The 20,379-nt window shown below is 47.1% G+C and overlaps 1 protein-coding gene across 15 annotated transcripts in view; it reads right to left on the bottom strand.

The window, feature by feature from the left end:
* Rapgef4 (Rap guanine nucleotide exchange factor 4) overlaps positions 1–20,379 on the bottom strand; it is a 292,481-nt gene that overhangs the window by 14,428 nt on the left and 257,674 nt on the right. For all 15 annotated transcript variants that reach the window (NM_001100642.1, XM_087649242.1, XM_087649247.1 and 12 more), the window contains 12 exon segments: positions 1,024–1,088; positions 1,503–1,590; positions 2,355–2,405; positions 6,017–6,107; positions 9,044–9,222; positions 9,627–9,752; positions 14,508–14,605; positions 16,370–16,516; positions 16,877–16,955; positions 17,148–17,178; positions 17,871–17,959; positions 19,798–19,948. In NM_001100642.1, the coding sequence (NP_001094112.1) occupies positions 1,024–1,088; positions 1,503–1,590; positions 2,355–2,405; positions 6,017–6,107; positions 9,044–9,222; positions 9,627–9,752; positions 14,508–14,605; positions 16,370–16,516; positions 16,877–16,955; positions 17,148–17,178; positions 17,871–17,959; positions 19,798–19,948 (1,195 nt within the window).

The raw sequence follows: 20,379 nt of genomic DNA, 5'->3' as shown, positions 1-20,379 counted from the left end.
ATTTCAGGTCTCTGACTCACAGGAAGACTCAGTCACTGCGGACCATCCATCTGCCTAGAGATGGAGAGAGCAGGCGAGAGCCCCATGTCTTGTTGAGGAAACACCCACACGCAGAAGATGAGGGACGAAGGGAGGGAACTGGGCACTGACCCTAAATGTCATCTAAGTTCCAAAGCCAGAGACACTCACACTGCAAAACATAGTCTTGGGCAAATGTGTACATCCTGGGAAATGAGGCTCTACCGTTCTACGTCTCTAGGATGCGTGCAGCCCAGGGACTCAGAGACAGCGTGGCATTCCATTGACTGTGTAGCTACAGAAAGGCTTTGGCAGGGCCTGCTTTATTGCTTCACGGGAGATAAGAAGACAAATTTGGAAGTACCTTTGCCAGACTCCCTCTTCTCCGGGTAGGGGCAGGGTAGATAGAGAAAGGGCTGGAAAACACTGAATGTGAACAGGCCAGTCTCACATTCGTCCCCGACATTTCACTGTTGCTCTTGTTGTTGTTATGGTGATGTCCGAGAGTCTCCGAGTCCCCTCTCTGACCTCGAGTGAACTTTATGAGACTAAGTAATGCACACTCAGATTAATACCCCATAATAAAATCGGCTGGCAGTGTTGCCTCTTACCTACATGCACTCCAGCCGGCCCTGGCAGATAAACATTTCAAAGGCATCCTGGGGCAGTCTAGCTAGCTGCGCAAACCCTTACAAAACAACAAGAAACAGCCGAAGTCACTCTGGAACGTTCCTGCGTTTTAACAACAGGCAGTGGAGGGACAGAAACACAGGGCATAAAAGCCAGCTGCCGCTGTGAGTCACAACAGAAATACCATTCAACTCCACAAAAGAGAACTGACAGCAAAAGACGGAGCCAATTTGAACCGAATGTTTCAAAACTCCATTCTGTGCAAACCACCTTTGTAACACGCCAGCACACACGGGAGTTACTTGCCTTATTAGTACAAATGCAAATTTTATTTAAAAAAAACATTGTAGTTAAAGGTTATAATACTGCACGTACCATTTTTTCAAAGTTTACTAGATTGTCAATGAATGTCTTGTTCCCCTCATGAGTAAATGTCATATCTGTAAAGAAATAAAAGTCACACTCTAGTCACTAACGGAAATATGTCACACTAAGAAACTACAATAGCACCATTAGCATATGCGAGTGGATTTGCATAACATTGTAGTTGAAAAAGCTGATAATAGTTTCTTTTATGTTGGGTGTTTAACTTTCCAAATTGCTTTACCTGGGGTTAGTAAAGTCTCTACTGTAAACCCTTTTCACTCACGAAGCTTCGAAGCTTCGAAATCATGGGCTTTTCATACCTCTATGCTCCCGCCTTCCAACCCCTTTAAGAGCTTTGGGCCCAAGAGCAGGAGCCAAAGTCGGTGGAAAGACAGACTCTTCTTGCCAGAGAGCCTTCTGGGAGGGTGTTGCTTATCTTCTCCCCTCAGGTACCCCTCCCGCCTGGCCTGGGGATGTCTTCAGATTACCTTTAATAAGCAAGGGCATGAAAGGGATGAGGGGGGGCTCCAGTTTAGCTGCTGTCAGCCTGTACGCCCTGTGATTTCTGGAAGGATCCTTGGGAGAAACAAAAGTGTTGTTGGTCAGTGATGAGTGATACGTGCCACACCTCCCCCTTTTTAACCTCTTAGCACACAAAGCATCCCACAGCTGTGTCTTTGGGGATGAGATGCTATGGAAGAAAGGCAGATTTAATCAGGTTTGGTTTGTTTTAAAAATGACATCACATTCAGGTGAGAGAGTGCTGTGCTGTTTGTTCCTGTTCTGGTTTGAAGGCACCACAGGAGCCAAGGGGAGGCATTCCTCTGAATACAGGAAAACTGAACCATGTAGAACAAATCCTCAACAGTTCCCCCACTCCATGAGGCCCCACCTCCTTCCCAAAGGTTGGCTTCCTACCCTATCCCCTACCCGGCACATCACCAGTCCCAACTTGCCCTCTGAGCCATTCCTCCCCCCACCCCAGCAAGACCCATTCACCACTTTCCTGTAACACCTCCCAGACAATGAGGAGACATAATTTTGGCAAAGCCAAGACACATGGCTTCAACCTATAGCCACCTGAGCTGCGTTAGGTAGGGACCCTATTACACTGCTTTTCTAACTTACACAAATTGACCTTATGTGGGACATAAGTCCTCTTTAAGTTAGTTCCTGAGGGTGCCATTCATTAGTCAGACATGCTTGTTTTAGCAGCACTAAAAAGGATCATAAACTTCTTAAAGTCATACAAGGACGGATAAAATTTCTGCAGTGAGAACTTGAGCTAATCAGAAATTGGATTAATGCGGACAGTGAACAGAGTAAAAGAAGTCACTTACCATTAAGCTCTCAAACTCCGCATAGAACTTCTTAAACTTGCTCGGCAGTTTCTGTTAATCAAATGGGAACGACACACACATCTGTCAGACTGTGTATCTAGGTATGCATTGTGTGCTACTGTGTCAAGGGGAACACATTTCTTCTGGCTCCTAATCATGCACCCCTGAGCCACGGTGAACTCTCATGCTCCCCGGGCACTTGAGAGGAACGTCTGGAATACAGAGAACTTGCCTCTGAAGAGTCTTAATGCAGCTGAACTCCAAGAAGCTGTGAAAGCTTTTGGCCTTACTGCTTTTTATAATGTATTCGTGACTGGATGATTCATACTCAGGTCTGCCTGCATTCCTGTGACTATAAGCAGCCAGGACCCTCCAAACTCTTGCTTCTATTAACTCTTTGATTCCCCAATTAGACACATAGAATTTAAAAAGGTTTGGAATGATGAAACCTTCTTCCTCCTTTACAGAGAAAGTCATGGGAGAAAGGGCCTTCTTATTTCTTTTCTTTTTAATGTTTTTTTTTTAAGCTGGTATTTCCTCGGTGCCATTTGGCTGAGGTATGGAGGGACTCAGTGTCCTTTGAGTAGTTGAAGCCTGTGCATTAGGGGTGGAAGGTATTAGTCTCACAGCCTGCTGGTCCCTAAGCCACAGCCGGCACTCTGGTTCCTTTGGTCCACACCCCCTGCTTGCTTTTCTGTTACTTCCCTTATACACGCTGAGTGAGTACACACTTATATACACTTCTGCACGGTTTCTCTGCCTAATGGAGAACCCGAGAGTTCCGTCAGGATGCTAGCTTCTCCTGACAGCACCAGTCAGTACACCTGCTGGGAGAGGCCCAGGCATCGGGACCAGATCTCCTTTCAATCCAGTGCTTGCCATTTTGCTGAGAGCTGTGTTTGCAAAGCTAAGCTTTCTACTGACCAAGGCAGATGGGGCAGAGAGACGTGTTTCCCACCATGAGACTGGGAAGCATCAGCAGAACGGAGACCTAGAGATTCCCCACAGTCCTGCTCTGCCCACCAAGGTCCGGCTTCTAAAACTGCTCTACAGACCAGCCCTCTGCAGCCCCCAGAAAAACACCCCCCACCCCGTCTTCCGGTGTGTGTCTCAGCCTGTCATAGTCCCATTTAATCATCTGTAAAACTCCTGTTTTTGTTTCTGGAAGCCAGTGCCTTGCAAATCTTCCACCTCCCTGAGTGCCCATTTTCAAGGATGGGGGGGGGACCTTATATTATCTCTCAGAAGATGCATTCAAGGCTGAAAGCTGTGATGGGTGTCAGGGGTCTGAGGACACCACTGGGAACATCCGGAACCACCCGGTGACAGTAGATGTAGTCCATTTTAAAAATTAGACCTCTTTGGGGCTGGGCATGGCAACAGATAGCTTTAATCCAAGCACTTTAGAGGCCGAGACAGGTGGATTTCTATGAGTTCTAGGCCAGCCTGGTCTCCATAGTGTGTTCAAGGCCAGCTCAGGCTATTTGGATTAGAGTCAAACATTCACTGATACAATCCACTTTTGACCACACTTCTGTCATCCCATCTTTCTCTTAATTTAGCCAGATTCTCAGACAAAGCCAATGGACAACAAGGCACTAAACATTCTCGTGACTCTCAAGACTATTCTCTAACTACACGCCGTTTCAAGAGAAGAGTCTTGGTAGTGGCCCATCCAGAGGAAGGCTAGGGACCAGCCATTTTTGTGGTCACGGCTGTGGGGGTGGGCATGGAGCAGTAGGAAGTGCTTCTGAATCCAGTGGGCTTGGCCAGGGAAGTTGGTTCAGTACTCCACAGCACACAGGCAGTCCTCCACCCTCCAAACTGTCCACAGAGCCAAGGCCGGCACTCTTAGCACTTGTCTCAGATGGGGTTTGCTCCCTGTTTCAAGCCCCTCTTCTTACCATAGGCTCCTGTATCTCCTCTTTTGCCCACTGACTGGTTTACAGTTACTCTACCGTCCTCTGAGACCATGCACCTTGCCTGGTTCATGTGACTCCTCCAATGCTCATGGAAACTGTGTGAGATGCTCTTGGAAAACTCCCATCAAACACAGAGAAATGACCCAAAACAAAGGTGCTCACCAGTGCAAGCTCAACCTACAGAATTACATAATCGCACTCTGCCTTAGAAAAGAAGTGAAGGTTTGTCAACTACAAAAGGCTAATCTTTTCTGTTGGAGATACGCAGGGGCAGAAACGGAAGTTCGTAGACTCACGGCACTTACGACAGTAGGGGACTGGCCAGTTAGCTGTGTCTTTTGCTGACAATGAACTGGCCATTTAGCTGACTGCACCCTCCCTAGGGGCCTCTGAGACAGCCCGGAGGGCTCAGAGAGTATTCCAGTCACTGCCTGACTGCTGTTTCGTGGAACCTACAGCTGTCCTCCATGGGCACTCGAAACACTTTAGCACTTGCTTTCCCCCTAACCAATTGATTTGAACTCTGTGTGGGGGATCAGAGGCAGACTATCAGGGGGGAACCCTAGATCCCTAGAGATTCCAGGTAGCTTGGGCAGTGAGATGGGGCACCACACAATGGCCTCTCCGCTTGTTATTGGCATGCCATCTCTGTTCTTTCCCTGACTGGAAGACGACCCAGCTGCGTGGCTCGCAGGCCTCTCCAATTCCCTCATGCCTATATTCAGAGGATGAACTGCTGCGTGCTGCATCTGCCTGGAATTTTAAGAGAAACTCAAGACAGAAGGACTTGCAAGGACCTGCCCTGTAAACAATGGAAATATTTAGGAGAGTCAAGGGAAGAAAATAGTTTCTCGAGGGAAGTAGGTAGGGGAATAACTTCTCGGGGAATGTGGACACAAGCAGCTGCTGTCAGGCACCATGGCAGAGCGGCTCTCACTCATCGCCCCCTTTTTCTGCTGTCCCTCTTACACATGCTCATGTGTACGTGTCAAGAGTCTATTTTTGTGAGTACGTTCTGTTAGAGTTTACTATTTCCCCAACCATGCCACATATAAGGGGATAAGCACATTCCAAGTGCTAAGCTAATGACACACGAAGGTGTCTTTGAACCAGCAATGAATCACTCGCCCTGTTTGTTTCAGAAATCCACAACACACCTGCCTAACTTTAGCTTCCAAGGCAGTGGAGGCCCAACTGCTGCTCCTCTCTGAGAGGGAGGAGTCACCAGGTGGTCACAGGACATGCTCCGCTGCTCCCAACATCTGGCCTCCCAGAAGCAAAATGACTACTCGGATAAAATGGACAACCTCCTCTCTTCCACTCAGAGGCAAGGCTCAGGACAAGAGCAACAAGTAGACATTTCAGAGACCACTGAACCTGTGAGCAAAGTGACCTTTGCAGCCATCTGAGCCATCCGGTTCCTTCACTTCTATCATCTGTCGGCTGCAGAGACCTGGACTTAGGTTTATTTACATAGCAGAGAGGCGAATGTTAAGGTTCCCCACCCCTCCCCCACCTCCTCCACCCGGACAATATGTTTTTAAACTCTCACTCTGACATATCTAGGAAAAGGAGGCCAGTCGCTTCCTTTCAAGGGTCCCCACCTTTCCCGTTGTTATACCAGTGTGTGTGTGCTGTTTCTCTTAAAAAAAAAAAAACAAACAAAACAAACAAAAAAAAAACGCTCCCTGGTGAGCCTCTGCTTTGATTCCCAGCTGGATGCCAGCGGCGCTTACCTACCTCCCATGTTAATGCCAGGCGGCTCACAGCCACGTTACTGAGCCCCATGACGATGGCGAAGAAGGAATTCAGGTTTTTGTACTCCTTGCAGCTGAAACACAAGAGGCACGAGTTTAAGTAGAATGCCACTTTTGAGCAGGGTTTTTTTTTTTTTTAAATTAGAGTTCTATTTTCTGATAGTCATTAATATTTATCAGCACTCATTTATACGAACTGGCAATGACAGATTTAAGGCACTGCTGGAGTTCCGCTTGGGTAGCCCTGCTCCGCTCCACGGCCCACTCTAGTTTTAGAAAGTTGATAGTTTTGGCCGTTGAGGTTTCGGGTTTTGAGAAGTAATTGAGATTCACCTCCCCTAAGGGCTGCTATTATAATCCTAAATTTGCTAAACGCCATAGTGGACCTGGAAGGGGGTGGGGAGCCGCATCCCATGGGATTAGAAAAGGGAAGGCAAAATGATTGGAGAATTTGAGGCTTGGAGGCCGGTGCTCTGACCTGGTGGGTAGGAAGGGGTCACGGATGTCACAAGGCTTACAAGGCCTGGTCCCCGTGGGTCGAGCATTTGTTATCCCCAAGTTTGAAGCTGGGAGATAATCACATCAATAATAAGATAACTGTACTTTTCAGTTTTAATGACACTGGTAAGGTTGATAACTTTGGGTCTGAGTTTATACCAGTATGAATATTCACAACTCTATATCTGAGAATGAAGCACTTGGATCAAGCCTAAGTTCTTATTAAAATGGCCATGTTATCCCAAGTACGTGGTACTCCCGATGGCAAAGGACCACAGCCACACAGCCCAAGTTCTCCACACCAGGCCCCTAAGAAGAGAAAGCATTCGTTTCACAATAAATGGGAACCTTTCACCACATGGCAATATGGCTGTAAAAGTTGACTGGCCTCATAAATAAATAATGTTTGAATAGCATTTTTACAGAAGGCTCGTCGCATGGCTGCTTGGGCTGCTCATATTCAACTCAAAAAGTAGCCACGAGCAGTTCTTCATGTCTGTGGAGGTGGGGAAAGGCACTTGAGAGAGCTAGAGTGGATCACCTCACACAGGAGGAAACATGCAAGGACGTCACAGTGCTAGGGTAGTGGCTCCCGAGACAAGGGCTAGCTAGTGTCACCATGTACATAGTTAACCTTTGCCTTGTGACTTGGAGATAATACAACCAGAGCTGCAGATCTGCTCTGTTTCCAACTTTGCTTATCATTCAAGGCAAGTCAGGAGATGATGGTCTCAGTTTCTTCTCCTGTGAGCACAGGATTAAAACACCGACCCCAGCTCTGCCCTTCAATTTTGCTAAGCTCCAGACTGGGCTAAGAACTTTAAACGCTGCAGCTCTCTAAAGATAGCAAGCAGAACAGATGCTAGTGTCTACCTCAGTGGTTTCGATCTTCCTAACGCTGTGACTCTATAAGACAGTTCCTCATGTTGTGGGTACCCCCTAACCATAAAACTATTTTTGTTGCTCCTTCACAACTGTAAAATTTGCTACTGTTATGAATTGCAAATATCAGATATGCAAGATACCTGATATGTGACATACACCCCCCCAAAGGGGTCAAGACCCACAGGTTGAGAATCTCTGGCTTACAGGTTTCCGTTTGTCCTTGTAGACTCAGGGTCCCAAAAGCCTACAGACTTTAATAGCTGGGCTGAGTAAACAGGTTCACTGTGGGACAGTGGCCTCAGCACAGGGCTGAATCTGGTTAAATAATGAGCTAATGCACAGGGAAGGCCAAGTCTACCTATACAATCAGCAAGAGTGAGGAAGACAGGGATAAGTTACGAGGGCAGAAACAAACGAACAAAAATTCCTTGGTGTTTTGAGAGCTTTTTCTGTATTGCTTCCGTAAAACGGCGGGCAGGTCCTCTCCCCTCCTCTTGCTGCATTTGGCACTCGCAGGCTAAGGTGATGAGAGAACATGCTCCTGTGATGGGAAAGCACGCTCTGTCATAGTTTCCATAATCCGCTCATTCCAAACACATGAAGGCATTTGCTCCCTGCACAGAGGCCGTTCATGCTGCTGGGGAAAGTGGCCACACTAGACCTCTCTTCCAATAGCCAGCTTCCCCAAAGGCAGAGCGAGCAGCATGCAGATTCAAAGGATCTGGTATTCTATTGTCCCCTCAGATTTCTGGCAAAACAACTCAAGGCACTTGGCAAGCAGCTTCTATAAAACACGAGGGCTTTCCTTTCTTTGTTCGGCTCTGGAAAAATCAAGAGTGTGTTGGGGGATCTGAACTGTTTGGCTCAAGAAAATGCCTGGCTGGGGTCGCTTATTCTCCTAACCTTCCCGAGCTCGGGGCTCTGCATTTAGAAAGGGAAGGAGTCTCGCAGCACAAGCCACATTTAGCTTTCTTATTTTTAGCACTGTGGTGATACCAAAAACATGGAAGTAAACAGGAGGTTGTCAGGCATATCTAAATAGCAGAGGAAGATTACATTCATGTCAGGGAGAAGCCTAACTGGCCCCTGCAGTAAATAAATTGTTTCCCAAGAAGTGCTTTTAAATAGAATATTTATAAGATGTTTGCTTTCTCTGGTGGGCATGGAGACGATTTCCTAGCGCCAGGTTAGCTGGCCTTTATGCATTTTACTGATTTTATTCTGCCTGAACTGGGCGATCTGCCGTTCCAGCAGGTTCTACTGCCCTCTACTGGTGAGAACATGTTACAGAGGCACATCGGCTTCAAGAGCCTTGCAGCCAAAGTTTCTAAGGGAACTTTTGCTGACTTAAATAGCACCCTTCAAACGTGGACCCCACATGAGGTGGGGAGAGGGGAGGAGTCTGAGGAGTTCAGAGCAAAACGAACCTTTCTTTTGACTCCAGCATCAGTACTACAAGATGTCAATTTATATACCGATGTTAACTATTAAAAAGCCAGAAGGCATTCTTCTCTTCCAAGAATTCAGCCGCTGCTGGTTCTTATGCCCCGATTCGTTTTTTGAAAAAGGCATATCTGTGAGAACATAGAGTAGGGACCTTTTTTCTTCCAAAGTTAAAGACACTTACTGAGCCGCTATCTTGATAAATTTTTTCAAAAGCTGAACACGTTTGCTGAGCTGGGAACAAAGGCAGATCTCAGTGACAACCCAAAACTGAATTTCATTAAATCTCCTCAGGAACAAATCCAAGTTTGCTGTGGTCTTTTTAAAATTATGCCTTCCAAATGTGTGGTAGATTAGCTCCAGCTAGAACAGAGAGGAAAAACAATTTTACTTATTTGTTGGCTTTTAAATCAAAACGCCAGCCTGGCTCCTCGATTTGTCAGGAAAGTTGTTCTACCAAGCAGCAGATGTGAATTCAGTCGCTAACCCTGATGTACCTCGGCATAGAGATTTGAAGGGCTTTTCTGAAGCTTGTGGAATATATAAATATAAACTAGGTGTTATTGGGTTAATAGACCCTGGAAGACATAGCATAGCACCACAGAGATTTTTTTCTTTAATATTTAAGGATTTTATAAGTTCAGCATGCACAACACCCATCATGTGGTCCCCATATGGCAGCACACGGAGACGTGAGTTAAGTGAGGCCAGCAGGCTTCGCTCAGAATCCTACGGAGCCCGTGCACACTCAGTGCTGGGCGCCTTACCTCGTGCACACAGTTGAAGAGTTCCCAGTCATACGTTGTCATCTGGTACGCCAAGTCTTTCGAGCTCATCAGTTCAAACGTCCCCACTGTCCCAGTGGTCGGGCCCTCCTGTTCTGGCAAGGGAGTCTGGGAATGATTGTGAGAAACTGGATCAGAACCGCAAGAGGTACCAGTACTTAGTGACAAATGCTTTCAGGAGTTTTGGTGTTGGAAAGGATTTGGGGGGGGGGATACTTTCAGGCGTGTTCTGAAATGTCAATTTTAAGGTTAGAGGTGCCTTTGTTGTGCTTCGCCCTGAGGCCATCTTTCCTCTTACCATGGTCAACCATCACCAGTTACCAACAGTGTGGTCACCAGCATCTCAACTGTGAGCTGTGGCAAATAAGGCTTGGCAAAGGATGAGTGGGGATATCCTGTGCCTGGGGATTGGGGTGTGCATGTGGGGGTAACCTGGAAACGTCCTTTTCCATGGGAAGGTGGAAGATGCTCTTGGAGACCTTCCCCTCATGTTTCCACAGAAACTATGATAAAGCCAAATACTAAATACTGGAACAGGGGTTTGAATTCCTACCCACAGTACCACATAACCACTGGTGGTGACCGAGGTCAAAGATGGCACAGCCATGTCTTCACACCCCTCCGAAAGTAGTGAAGTGGTAGAGAGCGGTGTGAACTGAGTCCACACAGGATTGCCATCTCCTCAGCCTGACCTCAGAGCTATTGGGCTGAGAATGTTATTTACATGTTTGGGGCAAGACCAGACTCTGCTACTTTTACCGAGACTTGTCAAAAGTTTTCTTTTGGTTCACTCATCTCCTTTTGTGTTCTAAGAAACGCTACAAAGTGTTTTTTACTTTGTCAGAGGAGTGACAGATGGGGCTATAATACATTAATACTTATCTGTAAGACTAGGAGTGGATATTTAGGAATGGATATACGTGTAGATGCATGAAGCGTGCACACGCACACACACACACACAGAATATTTGCCAATATGATGCTAACAGTATTCGGATATTCAATATTCACGTCACAGGGCTAGGGGTGTAACTCTGGTTGAGCACCTTTCCTTGTGTGTATGAGGCTCAGTGCTCCGATCCCAGCATTAATAAGAAAAAGGGCTCATGTTAGAAATATTACTATTATACAGACTTCATCAGCATCTTCATCACCACCGTGTTAAAGGAACGCCCCCATAGGTGTTCTAGACACCCATTAAAATGGCATGTTCAGGGTGTAGGTGGCTCCTGCCTGGGAAGTTCATCTGTGAGCTGAGCAGTTAAGTTTACATTGTAACAGAGTCAACCTCCACCAACAGGCGTGGTGCTATGCGTGGATACAGTTACTCATTGGACTCCATTCCCACATATGGAGACAGAATATCCACAGGCTGACTACTAGGCATATAGAGAAGCAGGTTGAGGCACCTGAATGGTGCCTTTTGAAGCAGCCTGTCTATGGGGAGTCAGCGCGTGATGGAGGATGCAGAGAAGCAGTGAGCAGGAGGCTGAGAAAGGCTCTCCTCAGGATGACTCGTGCTTACGACAGACAGCCAGGGTGAAAATGAGGGGCCACCAGAGTGTTTGATTTGCAGGAGCAGATTGCAGAGAGGGACCAAATAGCCAGTTAGGAGTACCAGATTAGGAGACGGGGGTTTGCCACAGGACAGATACTAGATCACGCTAGTGCCGTTTTGGAAAACAGCAGGCTGCACATAAACCCCACAGTAGCAACACATACTTGGTATGATCCCTTAATCTTTTGACTGTCTGACTGTAGTTTCAGTAAATCAGGGTTACACTACCCAAGTTGGCAAGTACTATTGAGGCTTGTTAAGAGGATTAGATGGGAACAACTTAAGTGCATCATGTAAATCCAGTCCTCAGCACAGGGGCATCCCCTCTCTCAGATTAGGTTGCCTTTTAGAGGGGTTGTACTGTAACAAATGCATAGGAAAGTGTGGTTAGTGCAACACTAGGTTAAGAGCTGGATATGGGCCCCCTCTATAGAGAACAAAGAACAGGGCAGAAAGCAGCATTCCAAAAAGAGCTGGCGCTGGTGGGCAAGTAGCTTAAGGAAGCAGCTGAGAACGGTTCCGGCACAGAGCAAGTCTTCAGTAGAAGAGTAGGTCAACCTTTCAAATTCCTGGTCTTAGGACAACTCCTCAGGTCAGCTGGGCTCTCTGTGGTCTCTCTTCTCACCTGGGATATTTTCTTGTGAAGATGTCCCTCTGGCCAGGTACTGCAGAGTTTTACATAGATCTGCACAGCACGGGTAGCTGAGAACTGACAAGTTCCTATCTCTGGACCCCTAAAGGTTAACCTTACTGAGAGATGAGACCCTCACTAATGCTGGGGGAAGGCAATTGGAAGAATGGCATTGCTGTGGTCCTAGCCCAGGGACTTAACACATAAAAAGGGAGTGCTAATTGTCAGTGTAATTGCTGGCCCACCAACCTACACCCCAGCATCCCTCTTTGCTTGTGTTACAACCCCTGCCTCTGTAGTGGGACTTGTCATGGTGGTTTTCCTCTGATGACACACTGATCATCACAGGCTCCTTGAGAAACAGGGACTATGAAGGGTTTGTCTCTGAGACTATCCCATTGTCCAGAAACATCCACAGACCAAGGGACGGAGTGGCAGATACTAAATAGTGAAGTCTTAGGAACCAGCGAGTGGATAAAAGCAGAGCCGAATTACAGTAAACTGAAGCTCTGTTGCAATGGCCTTTGTACTAACATTAATACTCAGACAAAAAAATTCCAAGAGAGTAAAGTTCTGGAACGCAAGCCCTTCCACAATGGGATTAACACGGGTGCTCTGCTGGTTTTAGACAACACAATTTAACACAGAGACTCATTTTCTTCTGGACAGCTTGGGTTACTCCCTTCCTAATTTGACTGTCATTGTCATAAGGACAGATGCTCCTGGGCACTTGTCATGCTAGCTGACACTTGGTAAGTGTGTGGTGATAGCTTCGAGGGCTCAGTCAACATTCCACACTGTAGTCACCCTCTGGACAACTCTTTCTAGAAAGATGGCCATCATAGGGATGTTTTGGTAGGCCCGAGAGGGAGCTTCAGGTAAGGTCTGCCCTGTCTGAGCACAGAGAGGTATACAGCACCCCCAGCCTAGAGGCTCATGTCCAAGTTCCTTGTTGCCAGGCAAATTCCTTCCAACCATCCAAGCCTTAAAATGGAAGATAAGCAAGAGTCCAGAACTTGGAAGGCCGAGGACTGTGAGCAATAAACAGAAGCTTAAAAAGTTAGTGTCTGCCCCCAGGGAGCTGGAGACAGTCCACGTGCCTAACTCTCCACCCCCTGGCTCAACACGGAGGCCAAGAAGCAGCTGGCGAGAGAGGCAAACACTTCACCCAGCACCTTCCATGGAGCACCAGCGATGCTAGCTGTTTAAGGCATACGTTTCCAGGAGAGGATATGTGGACTCACGGCAATTTTTAAAACTGATATGCGTGGGGTTGGGGATTTAGCTCAGTGGTAGAGTGCTTGCCTAGTTCGTCCCCAGTTCCAGGAGGGGGGGGGGAACAACTGATATGCGCATGCATGATGTGTGGGGCGAGGAAGGGCAAAAGTCCGCTGGCACCAGCGGAGGACAGAGGACAATTGTGTGGACTCGCTTTTTCTCTTTACGTGGTTTCCTGGCTATTTATTTATATTTAAAATCCCTAAATGTCGAGAGATGTTTATTCAGAAAGCAACGAAGGCGGTGATTAGCGAACCGAGCATCAAGGTTTGTGACCCTGTGCTGATCGTCCCAGGCTAGGGTGAGTCGGGTGCTCAGGGTTTGGTAGGGGAAGCGAAGGCACTGTGTCACGTTCCTGAAGTTCTCATGTGAAAGCAAAATGGTGCCAAATGAGCTGTCCCACCAGGACTAGTGGCACACACCTATAATCCCAGCAAGTGTGATACTAAGGAAGGAAGACTGAGACCCAGGAGACACAAAACAAGACCGCATCTTAAAAAAAAAAAAAAGATGACAGAAACCGGTTCATAGCGTTCCCTGAAGCAGAAACCAGAGTTCTGATCAGGAAAAACATATCTTATCAAGATCTGAAAACCACATCTTTTTGATGTGGTGCTGGGCGGGAATCTGGGCCATCGCAAGAGCTCTGATTACATGCTTTAACCCAACTCCCTCCTAAAGACCTAAGGACCTGTCTGCACTTAACTAAGGAAGCAGCTCTCCCGGGATGTTGGTGCCGTTCCCCTCTCACCCACATGTTGTCTTTTATTTCCTCACAAGGGAAGCTTGTGTGTGTCCAGAGACAGAGGAAAATGGATTTGCGAACCTAAACTGGTCCTGTGGTCTCTAAGATCTTCTAGCAGCTAGTCAATTCCACGCCTAATTTTTTGAGGATAAACAGAAATGAATGTGTCTCTTCTTCCCAGGAGTTCTGAGTGTCTGGGAACAAGTGTTCTGACCTCTGGGATCCCAGGACGATCCAGAGAGCATGTTCAGGGAGGAGCCCTTCTAGACCTCCTCCCCCACGGCCTGAACTCGGAAGTCCCCTAAGGCCGATGCCTCCCTTTGCTTGTGATTATCTCCCTCCTGAGCTGAGTATTGATTTTGAACATTGATAATGAACTTGGACGAAAGGAATCAGAACCAAGACTGAAAGCTGAACTGCGTCCCTGGTGCAGCGGCGGTAAAGCTTGGCTGATTTCCACGGAAGTCCGTCTAAAGCCCGGAGCGTCATCTCCAGTGAGCGCCCGGGGCTTCCCCGGCAGACCACAGTGGAGAACAAGACACATAGCAGTCAAGAGTTTTTAGCAGCTGGCCTCAGTGTGGCTGTGAAATTAAGCTGCAGACAAGGTTTTCTGATTGCACACAGGGCTCTGAGGAGGCCATTCACTCTTACCAGTGAGTCGAATTGCTCTCGAGGGCAGGCAAACAGGCGTCCATTAATGGTGAGCGTCGTAAATACTGAAACATCATTAGGTTTGAGCACCACCTTTTCTGTGAACATAAAAAGCATGAGATTGCCTATTAAATCCATCTGAGATTTGCTGCACTGCCCTAATCACACCAACAAATTGCCAGCTTGGTGAATTACCGGAACATGCAATGGGACTGCATAAAACACAGGAGGGAACAGATCTGCTGAATAAAAGACAGTGCTTGCTGTATAGCACGGTACTCGGGACAGCATCAGAAATGACCACACAACAGGAGCGGGCACAGCCAAGGATCAATTTGCCCAGATCTACTCTGCAACCATAATTATTTATAAAACCCACATAGTCATTCAGATACCAAGTTAGGTTTCTTGATGGCAACAATGACTGGTAAGCTGGAGATAGAAAGGTCATTATTAGAAACCTTGGGGGGGGGCACTTCAGAGATCTCACATGATTTTTAGTTGCAAAATATCTTTTTATTTTTACTTGTGCCCATTACAGAAAGAAGCTAATAGGAAACTACTTTAAGTATCTTTCTATATTTTACAAATCCATTTGTTGAATATGTTTTAGTATTTAGCATATACCAGACACTAGGGACACATAAAGAAATGATACAGAGAGATAAAACATAAATTAAAAATCTAGTTAACATAGAGGGATAAGGGGATAGGGAATGAGTGTGTGTGTGTGTGAGAGAGAGAGAGAGAGAGAGAGAGAGAGAGAGAGAGAGAGAGGACAAGGGCCACAAGGCACAGCAGGGAAGGGGGTTAGAAGGTATGTGTCAGGGGAACAGTTAAAACTTTAGATGGGACATCGATGGGCAGGCTTCAGTGGCACCCTATCGTTTAGGTGGATGTCTGATATATTGGGACGCCTATGGGAAAGAGGCAACAAATGAATCTCAGAGGCCATCCTGGGTACGGAACAACTGGCAGAAAGTAGGGGAAGTGGTCTTGAGAATCCATCATCCACTCTAAAATCCTGCATCAGCAGAATCAGCTACCTTCAGACAAGGCAGAAGTGCTTCACTCCCTTCCTAAAGGAGCCCTCAAAGGGCTGTGAAGCCATCACTGGGGAATTAACCTAAGGGCTCCTTCCTGAGCCGCCTCCCTGCACTGTGGGTGACCACTGCTCAAACCCCTGCCAGCGTGGGATGTAGGTTTCCTTTATTTCCCAGCTCCTCAGGGCCTGGGAGCAACTCAGGAGCACACAGTGTGTCTAATGTATCCATTTCTGTCATTGCTACATTCAAGTGGTCAGGCCATACAAGATGATACAAAATGAGGGTAACTATAGTCAGGGGAGAGGAAAGGAATTTTAGTCCCAGGTTAGGGAGTTGAACAACCCTCATGTTATAGAGCAGCTGAGCTCTGATGGCTCTATTGGGCAAGTGGGGAAACTGTCATCGGCTAAAAAGAACTCGTCCCCCACCACCCCAGCTGCAGGTTTGCGGGCACCTGGAGTCTTTGCTTGTCAAACTTGATGCCCCCTGAAGGTGCACCTTTCTCCCAGATCTGAGGCCCAGAGAGTTTGTTGTGTTTCCACTGAAAGAGCCCCAGGCTGACACGGATGCCGGAGACTGCAGCTGTCTCCCATAAATCACTTCTCACTCCTTTACGTGGGAATCTATTAGATAGGGGATGTTAGACATTTCATAAGCCAGCCTCTTCACACAATATTTCTGCTATCCCTGGGAGCTCGAACAACCTCTGGCATCCTTCTGGTCACTGTGAATGGACTCCGTTGCTCCTTGGATGGTTTTGATTGGCCAGGATGACTTATTTCACGAAAAGCCCACAGTGTTAATCTAAGCTGTTACCTCCTCCAGAGTTCATCTTGACAATGATCAGGCCTTCCCCAGAGCCAAGTTTGTCTGCTACTGCACTGATGACTTCCTTCACCGAGGCGGCTACAGGCACTCGGATGGTGGTATAGGTGTGGTCAATGCAGTAGACCTTGAACAAAACTGCAGAGACAGTTGACAACGTGAGAAAGTGGTCTTGGTCATTCAAAGTACTTAGACATCGGTGGTCAGGGCCTGAGCTCTGCTGGGGTGGGGACTTTAGTGCTGGGCATCCAACCAAACCCCAAGAGATCCCACATCCTTTGAAGAGATGCTGCCAGCCGGGGAGAGGCAGGGTCATTGAGGTTTGAGTAAGCGTCTCGGCTCTTGTCTGGCTACCAGATCCCAAGAACATAACTTATCAGGGGACCAAGGAGCACACCCGAGAGCAGCTTTTTGGTAGGTTCAAGGCAATGGTTTCCAGGGAGCAGATTTTAGCCCAACAATAATTATTCCACACAAGAAATTAGAGAGATCACTTACCCTCATCAGAGCCACGAATCGGCTGACGCTTCTGGGCCCTCTCGTCACCTGTATTAAACTGCTGCAAAAGCACCTTGTGCTGTAAAAACAAGCACAAGTGGTGTAAGGGAGAGCGACTAACAAACCGTGACAACTCAGAGAAGACGCATCCGAGGAGCAATCAGAGCCCCGGAATGAAGGAGACATCACTTCGCTGTACTGCAATCCAGTGTCTCTGGATAATCTCAGTGCTACAGGGCACAGCCAGCGTCGGTCTCTGAAGAGTCCTTACCTTCTTCTGTGGAGCTTTTGCGTCTTCTGAGCTATAGGAAGTAGAGAATGCACACTGTTGAATGCCATCGCTACTGTCCCTTCAGCTTGCATTGTTTTACTCTTACGTTAGGCACTGAGATTGTACCATCTCTCTGGACAGCAATGGGAGACTCCCTGGTTTTAACAGTAAGAGGCTAAAACCCAGGGGCAGCAAAGCCACTAGCTCTTGACACAGGCAGACCCGGAGCAGACCTGAGGTTCAATGCTCCGGTTCCTGACTTTCAAAGTCATTATATACGTAACTCTCCAGTACTTAATTTAAGAGTCCATTAATGGGAAACCCCCAAATTCATTTCAAAGATAGGAATATTTGCAATGAACAGCTTTTGAACAATATCAGGGAATGAATTTCCCATATAGGTAACTGTCTTCAAATGTACTCCAACTCCACAGACTATTCTATCGCTGGGCTGTCTAATGGACTCGTGTATCTAGACCTGGGTTTGTCAAAGGGTAGCTTCCCTCCCTATAGCCTGCTGACACAAATGGCACCCACATCCTTCTGCTCATCTGGTCTCATTGCTACCTGTGCCTGGGGCCCATGTCACAGATCAGAACATGCGGCTAATGACAGGCCAGTGCTAGCCAGTTTTACAGGCCAAGACTTCTTCGGAAGATGTTCTAATCATAAGGCAGGCACCCGCCGGATGAAAGTACCCCCTAAAGCAAAGCCCCTCCTTACATCTGTTTGACAGTCTTCTCCAGCTCAGCCAGCTGCTCCTTGAAGGCGACCATCATCCGTGCATCATCTGATACAGACACATAGAACTCCTGTAACCGGCAAAGGACACAGGATCTTAGTTAGGAACCTAAAGGTGAGCAGTTCTCTGAACAGCAACAGAGTCACGCTCCTAGGCCATGCCAGTCGCTAGCACCTCTAGACCATTGTTTCACAGAAAAGAAGTGGGAGGGGAGAGGGTGGGGGAGGGGAGGGAGAGGAGGAGGGAGTAGTTCAAAACCGCTGGTGGGGAAAGGGCCTGGAACTAGATGGTGGTGATGAACTGACCATGTATGAATTGTACACTTACAGATAGTTAAAATAGTTAGTGTTAATGTTCTTCACATTTTGCCACAGTGGAATTGAAACAATAAAATGCAGGCGGGCTCAGGTGGTTCGAGTGAAGGAACACAAAGAGGCAGGATTCGGAATCGGCCGCTTTACGATCTGCACTTTTCAAGGCAACTTCAAATTCGTTTCTTCCCAGGGAATATTTACTTTTCACATTACTTTCGAGCATTTTGCTTACTTCCTGTTAACCGCAGGGTGTGGTTGTCAACGGTACAAACACAGACAGAGCCCTCTCCACTGTAGGCTTGTGCTGCAGTCCCCATGTGATGCTCTCAGAGCTGTGCTGACCACTAGAAGTGACACCATCACCTATGCCTGTGTCTCTTGGGAGCAATGGCCTCCATGGTGGGCCATGATAACCATGGCAGCCACAGGGAGGGGCCCAAGTCAGCACATGGTCCCAAGCCACCATATTTCTTTACTCCTTGAACAACTCCTTCCAACCACAGTCCACTATTCTTGATGCCTCATCAACATTGATAGTAAAAAGGATCAGAGGTGGGTTTTTTTTTTTGGTAAAATTAATTTTAGAGCAAAGTCTTATACATTTGAAACAGAACCACACTGTCTTCTACCTTACAGAGTGCTCTTGCTGAGTTCTAGAGGGGGAGTGAGGACAGTTACCTTATCGTGGGAGAGTCATGTTCATAGTATCAGTTACCAGAAATCAACTACGGTCTGGAAATACTACATGGAGCATTCCAGAAATAAACAAATCATACATTTTATTTCAGTATATTATAGTATTTTTATATCAGTTATTGTAGTTTACCTCCTAGCGTGCTGAACTGACAAACTTCATTCTGAATAGGTATGTGTGGAAAAGAAGGTAATATATAGAACTTGGTTATATTTGCAGCACAGGTAATGATGGGGTCTTGGAATATATCCGTGAATATTGGGGTACTATTTAATCCAGGGTCAAAGGCCAAAGCCCAGGCTGCAGGGAAGAAAGATAGCTGAGCTGGAAGTAGTGTTGACCAAGTAAATGGTGTCCATTTCGAACTGCTTCTTGACTGCCCTGGCAAATCCTCATTTAATCAACTTGCTTCTCAGCGGCCAACCCCACCTACCACTCACCCTCGCACTCTTACTCCCGAGAAAGTGAGTAACTGAAGACAGACCCACATGCACCAAAGTGTTTGCCGTACAGTTACTCTACGAGGGAGAAAGCAGACCGATGTGGGCACAGATAAACACTTTTGTGGATAGCTACCGATAGAGCGTCAGAACCTTTCATTACAAAGATCACATTGACATGGGAAAAATCTTTACAGAGCTAAGTAGAAAAAAAAAATCAGCCTGCAAAAAATGCTGGGTACTTGTGTGATTACAAGTCCCTCAAACATGCAAAGCACATAAGAGCAGACAATATTGCATCGCCATGGTGCCACAACAGAACTGTAGCGGCAGGACAATGTCTGACAGTGAACACGTAACAAGGTCTAGAACAGGAAATTACAGGGTACCTATAGAATTTTCTGCACACTCTGTGTTAGGGGACAAAAGGCTATTCTTGGGATGAATGACCCCCACGTACCTCCAGGAAAGCCATGGCCACGTCGTCTTCTTGGAGAAGATCACCATACATGGCTGCCCATTGCAGAACCAGGCGGATGACCCGCCTCTTGTTGTTGAGGGCGTAATCCATTCTCTCCTGTTCTGTACCTTGAGAAGGCTGTGCGTGGTAAGTGCCAAGGAGTCAAGGAAACCACAGAGCAACTGCCTACCCACTTCACTTGTGTTACATGCAAGCAGAGAATGACAGAGCCCAGCTTTGGACTGATGCGATCTCTCACATTGGTCCTCTCCCATCATAGTGTCTGAAGCACAGATACACGCACACGCGCGCGCGCGCGCGCACACACACACACACACACACACACACACACACACTGCCCTTTACCCCCATGATGATGATGTGATTTCCCATTGCTTATCTCTGGGTATTTTGCCTCTCGCCATGTTGCTCCCCTTAATTCTACCCACATCATTCTGATCCTTCTTTATATGAATTTCAATTTTACTCTTCTGGGTGGGGACCCTGTTCTCCTAGAACCATGGCTGGTGCAGTGTTTCTATGAATAAGCCAGGAGGATGTAGATGAACTCGCTCTGCATTA

Source organism: Rattus norvegicus, chromosome 3, assembly GCF_021556685.1.
Source record: "Rattus norvegicus strain SHRSP/BbbUtx chromosome 3, alternate assembly SHRSP_T2T, whole genome shotgun sequence".
In the NCBI taxonomy this organism is placed as follows: domain Eukaryota; kingdom Metazoa; phylum Chordata; class Mammalia; order Rodentia; family Muridae; genus Rattus; species Rattus norvegicus.
The sequence above is the reverse complement of the archived record's forward strand: the minus strand, read 5'-3'. Positions and strand labels throughout refer to the sequence as shown.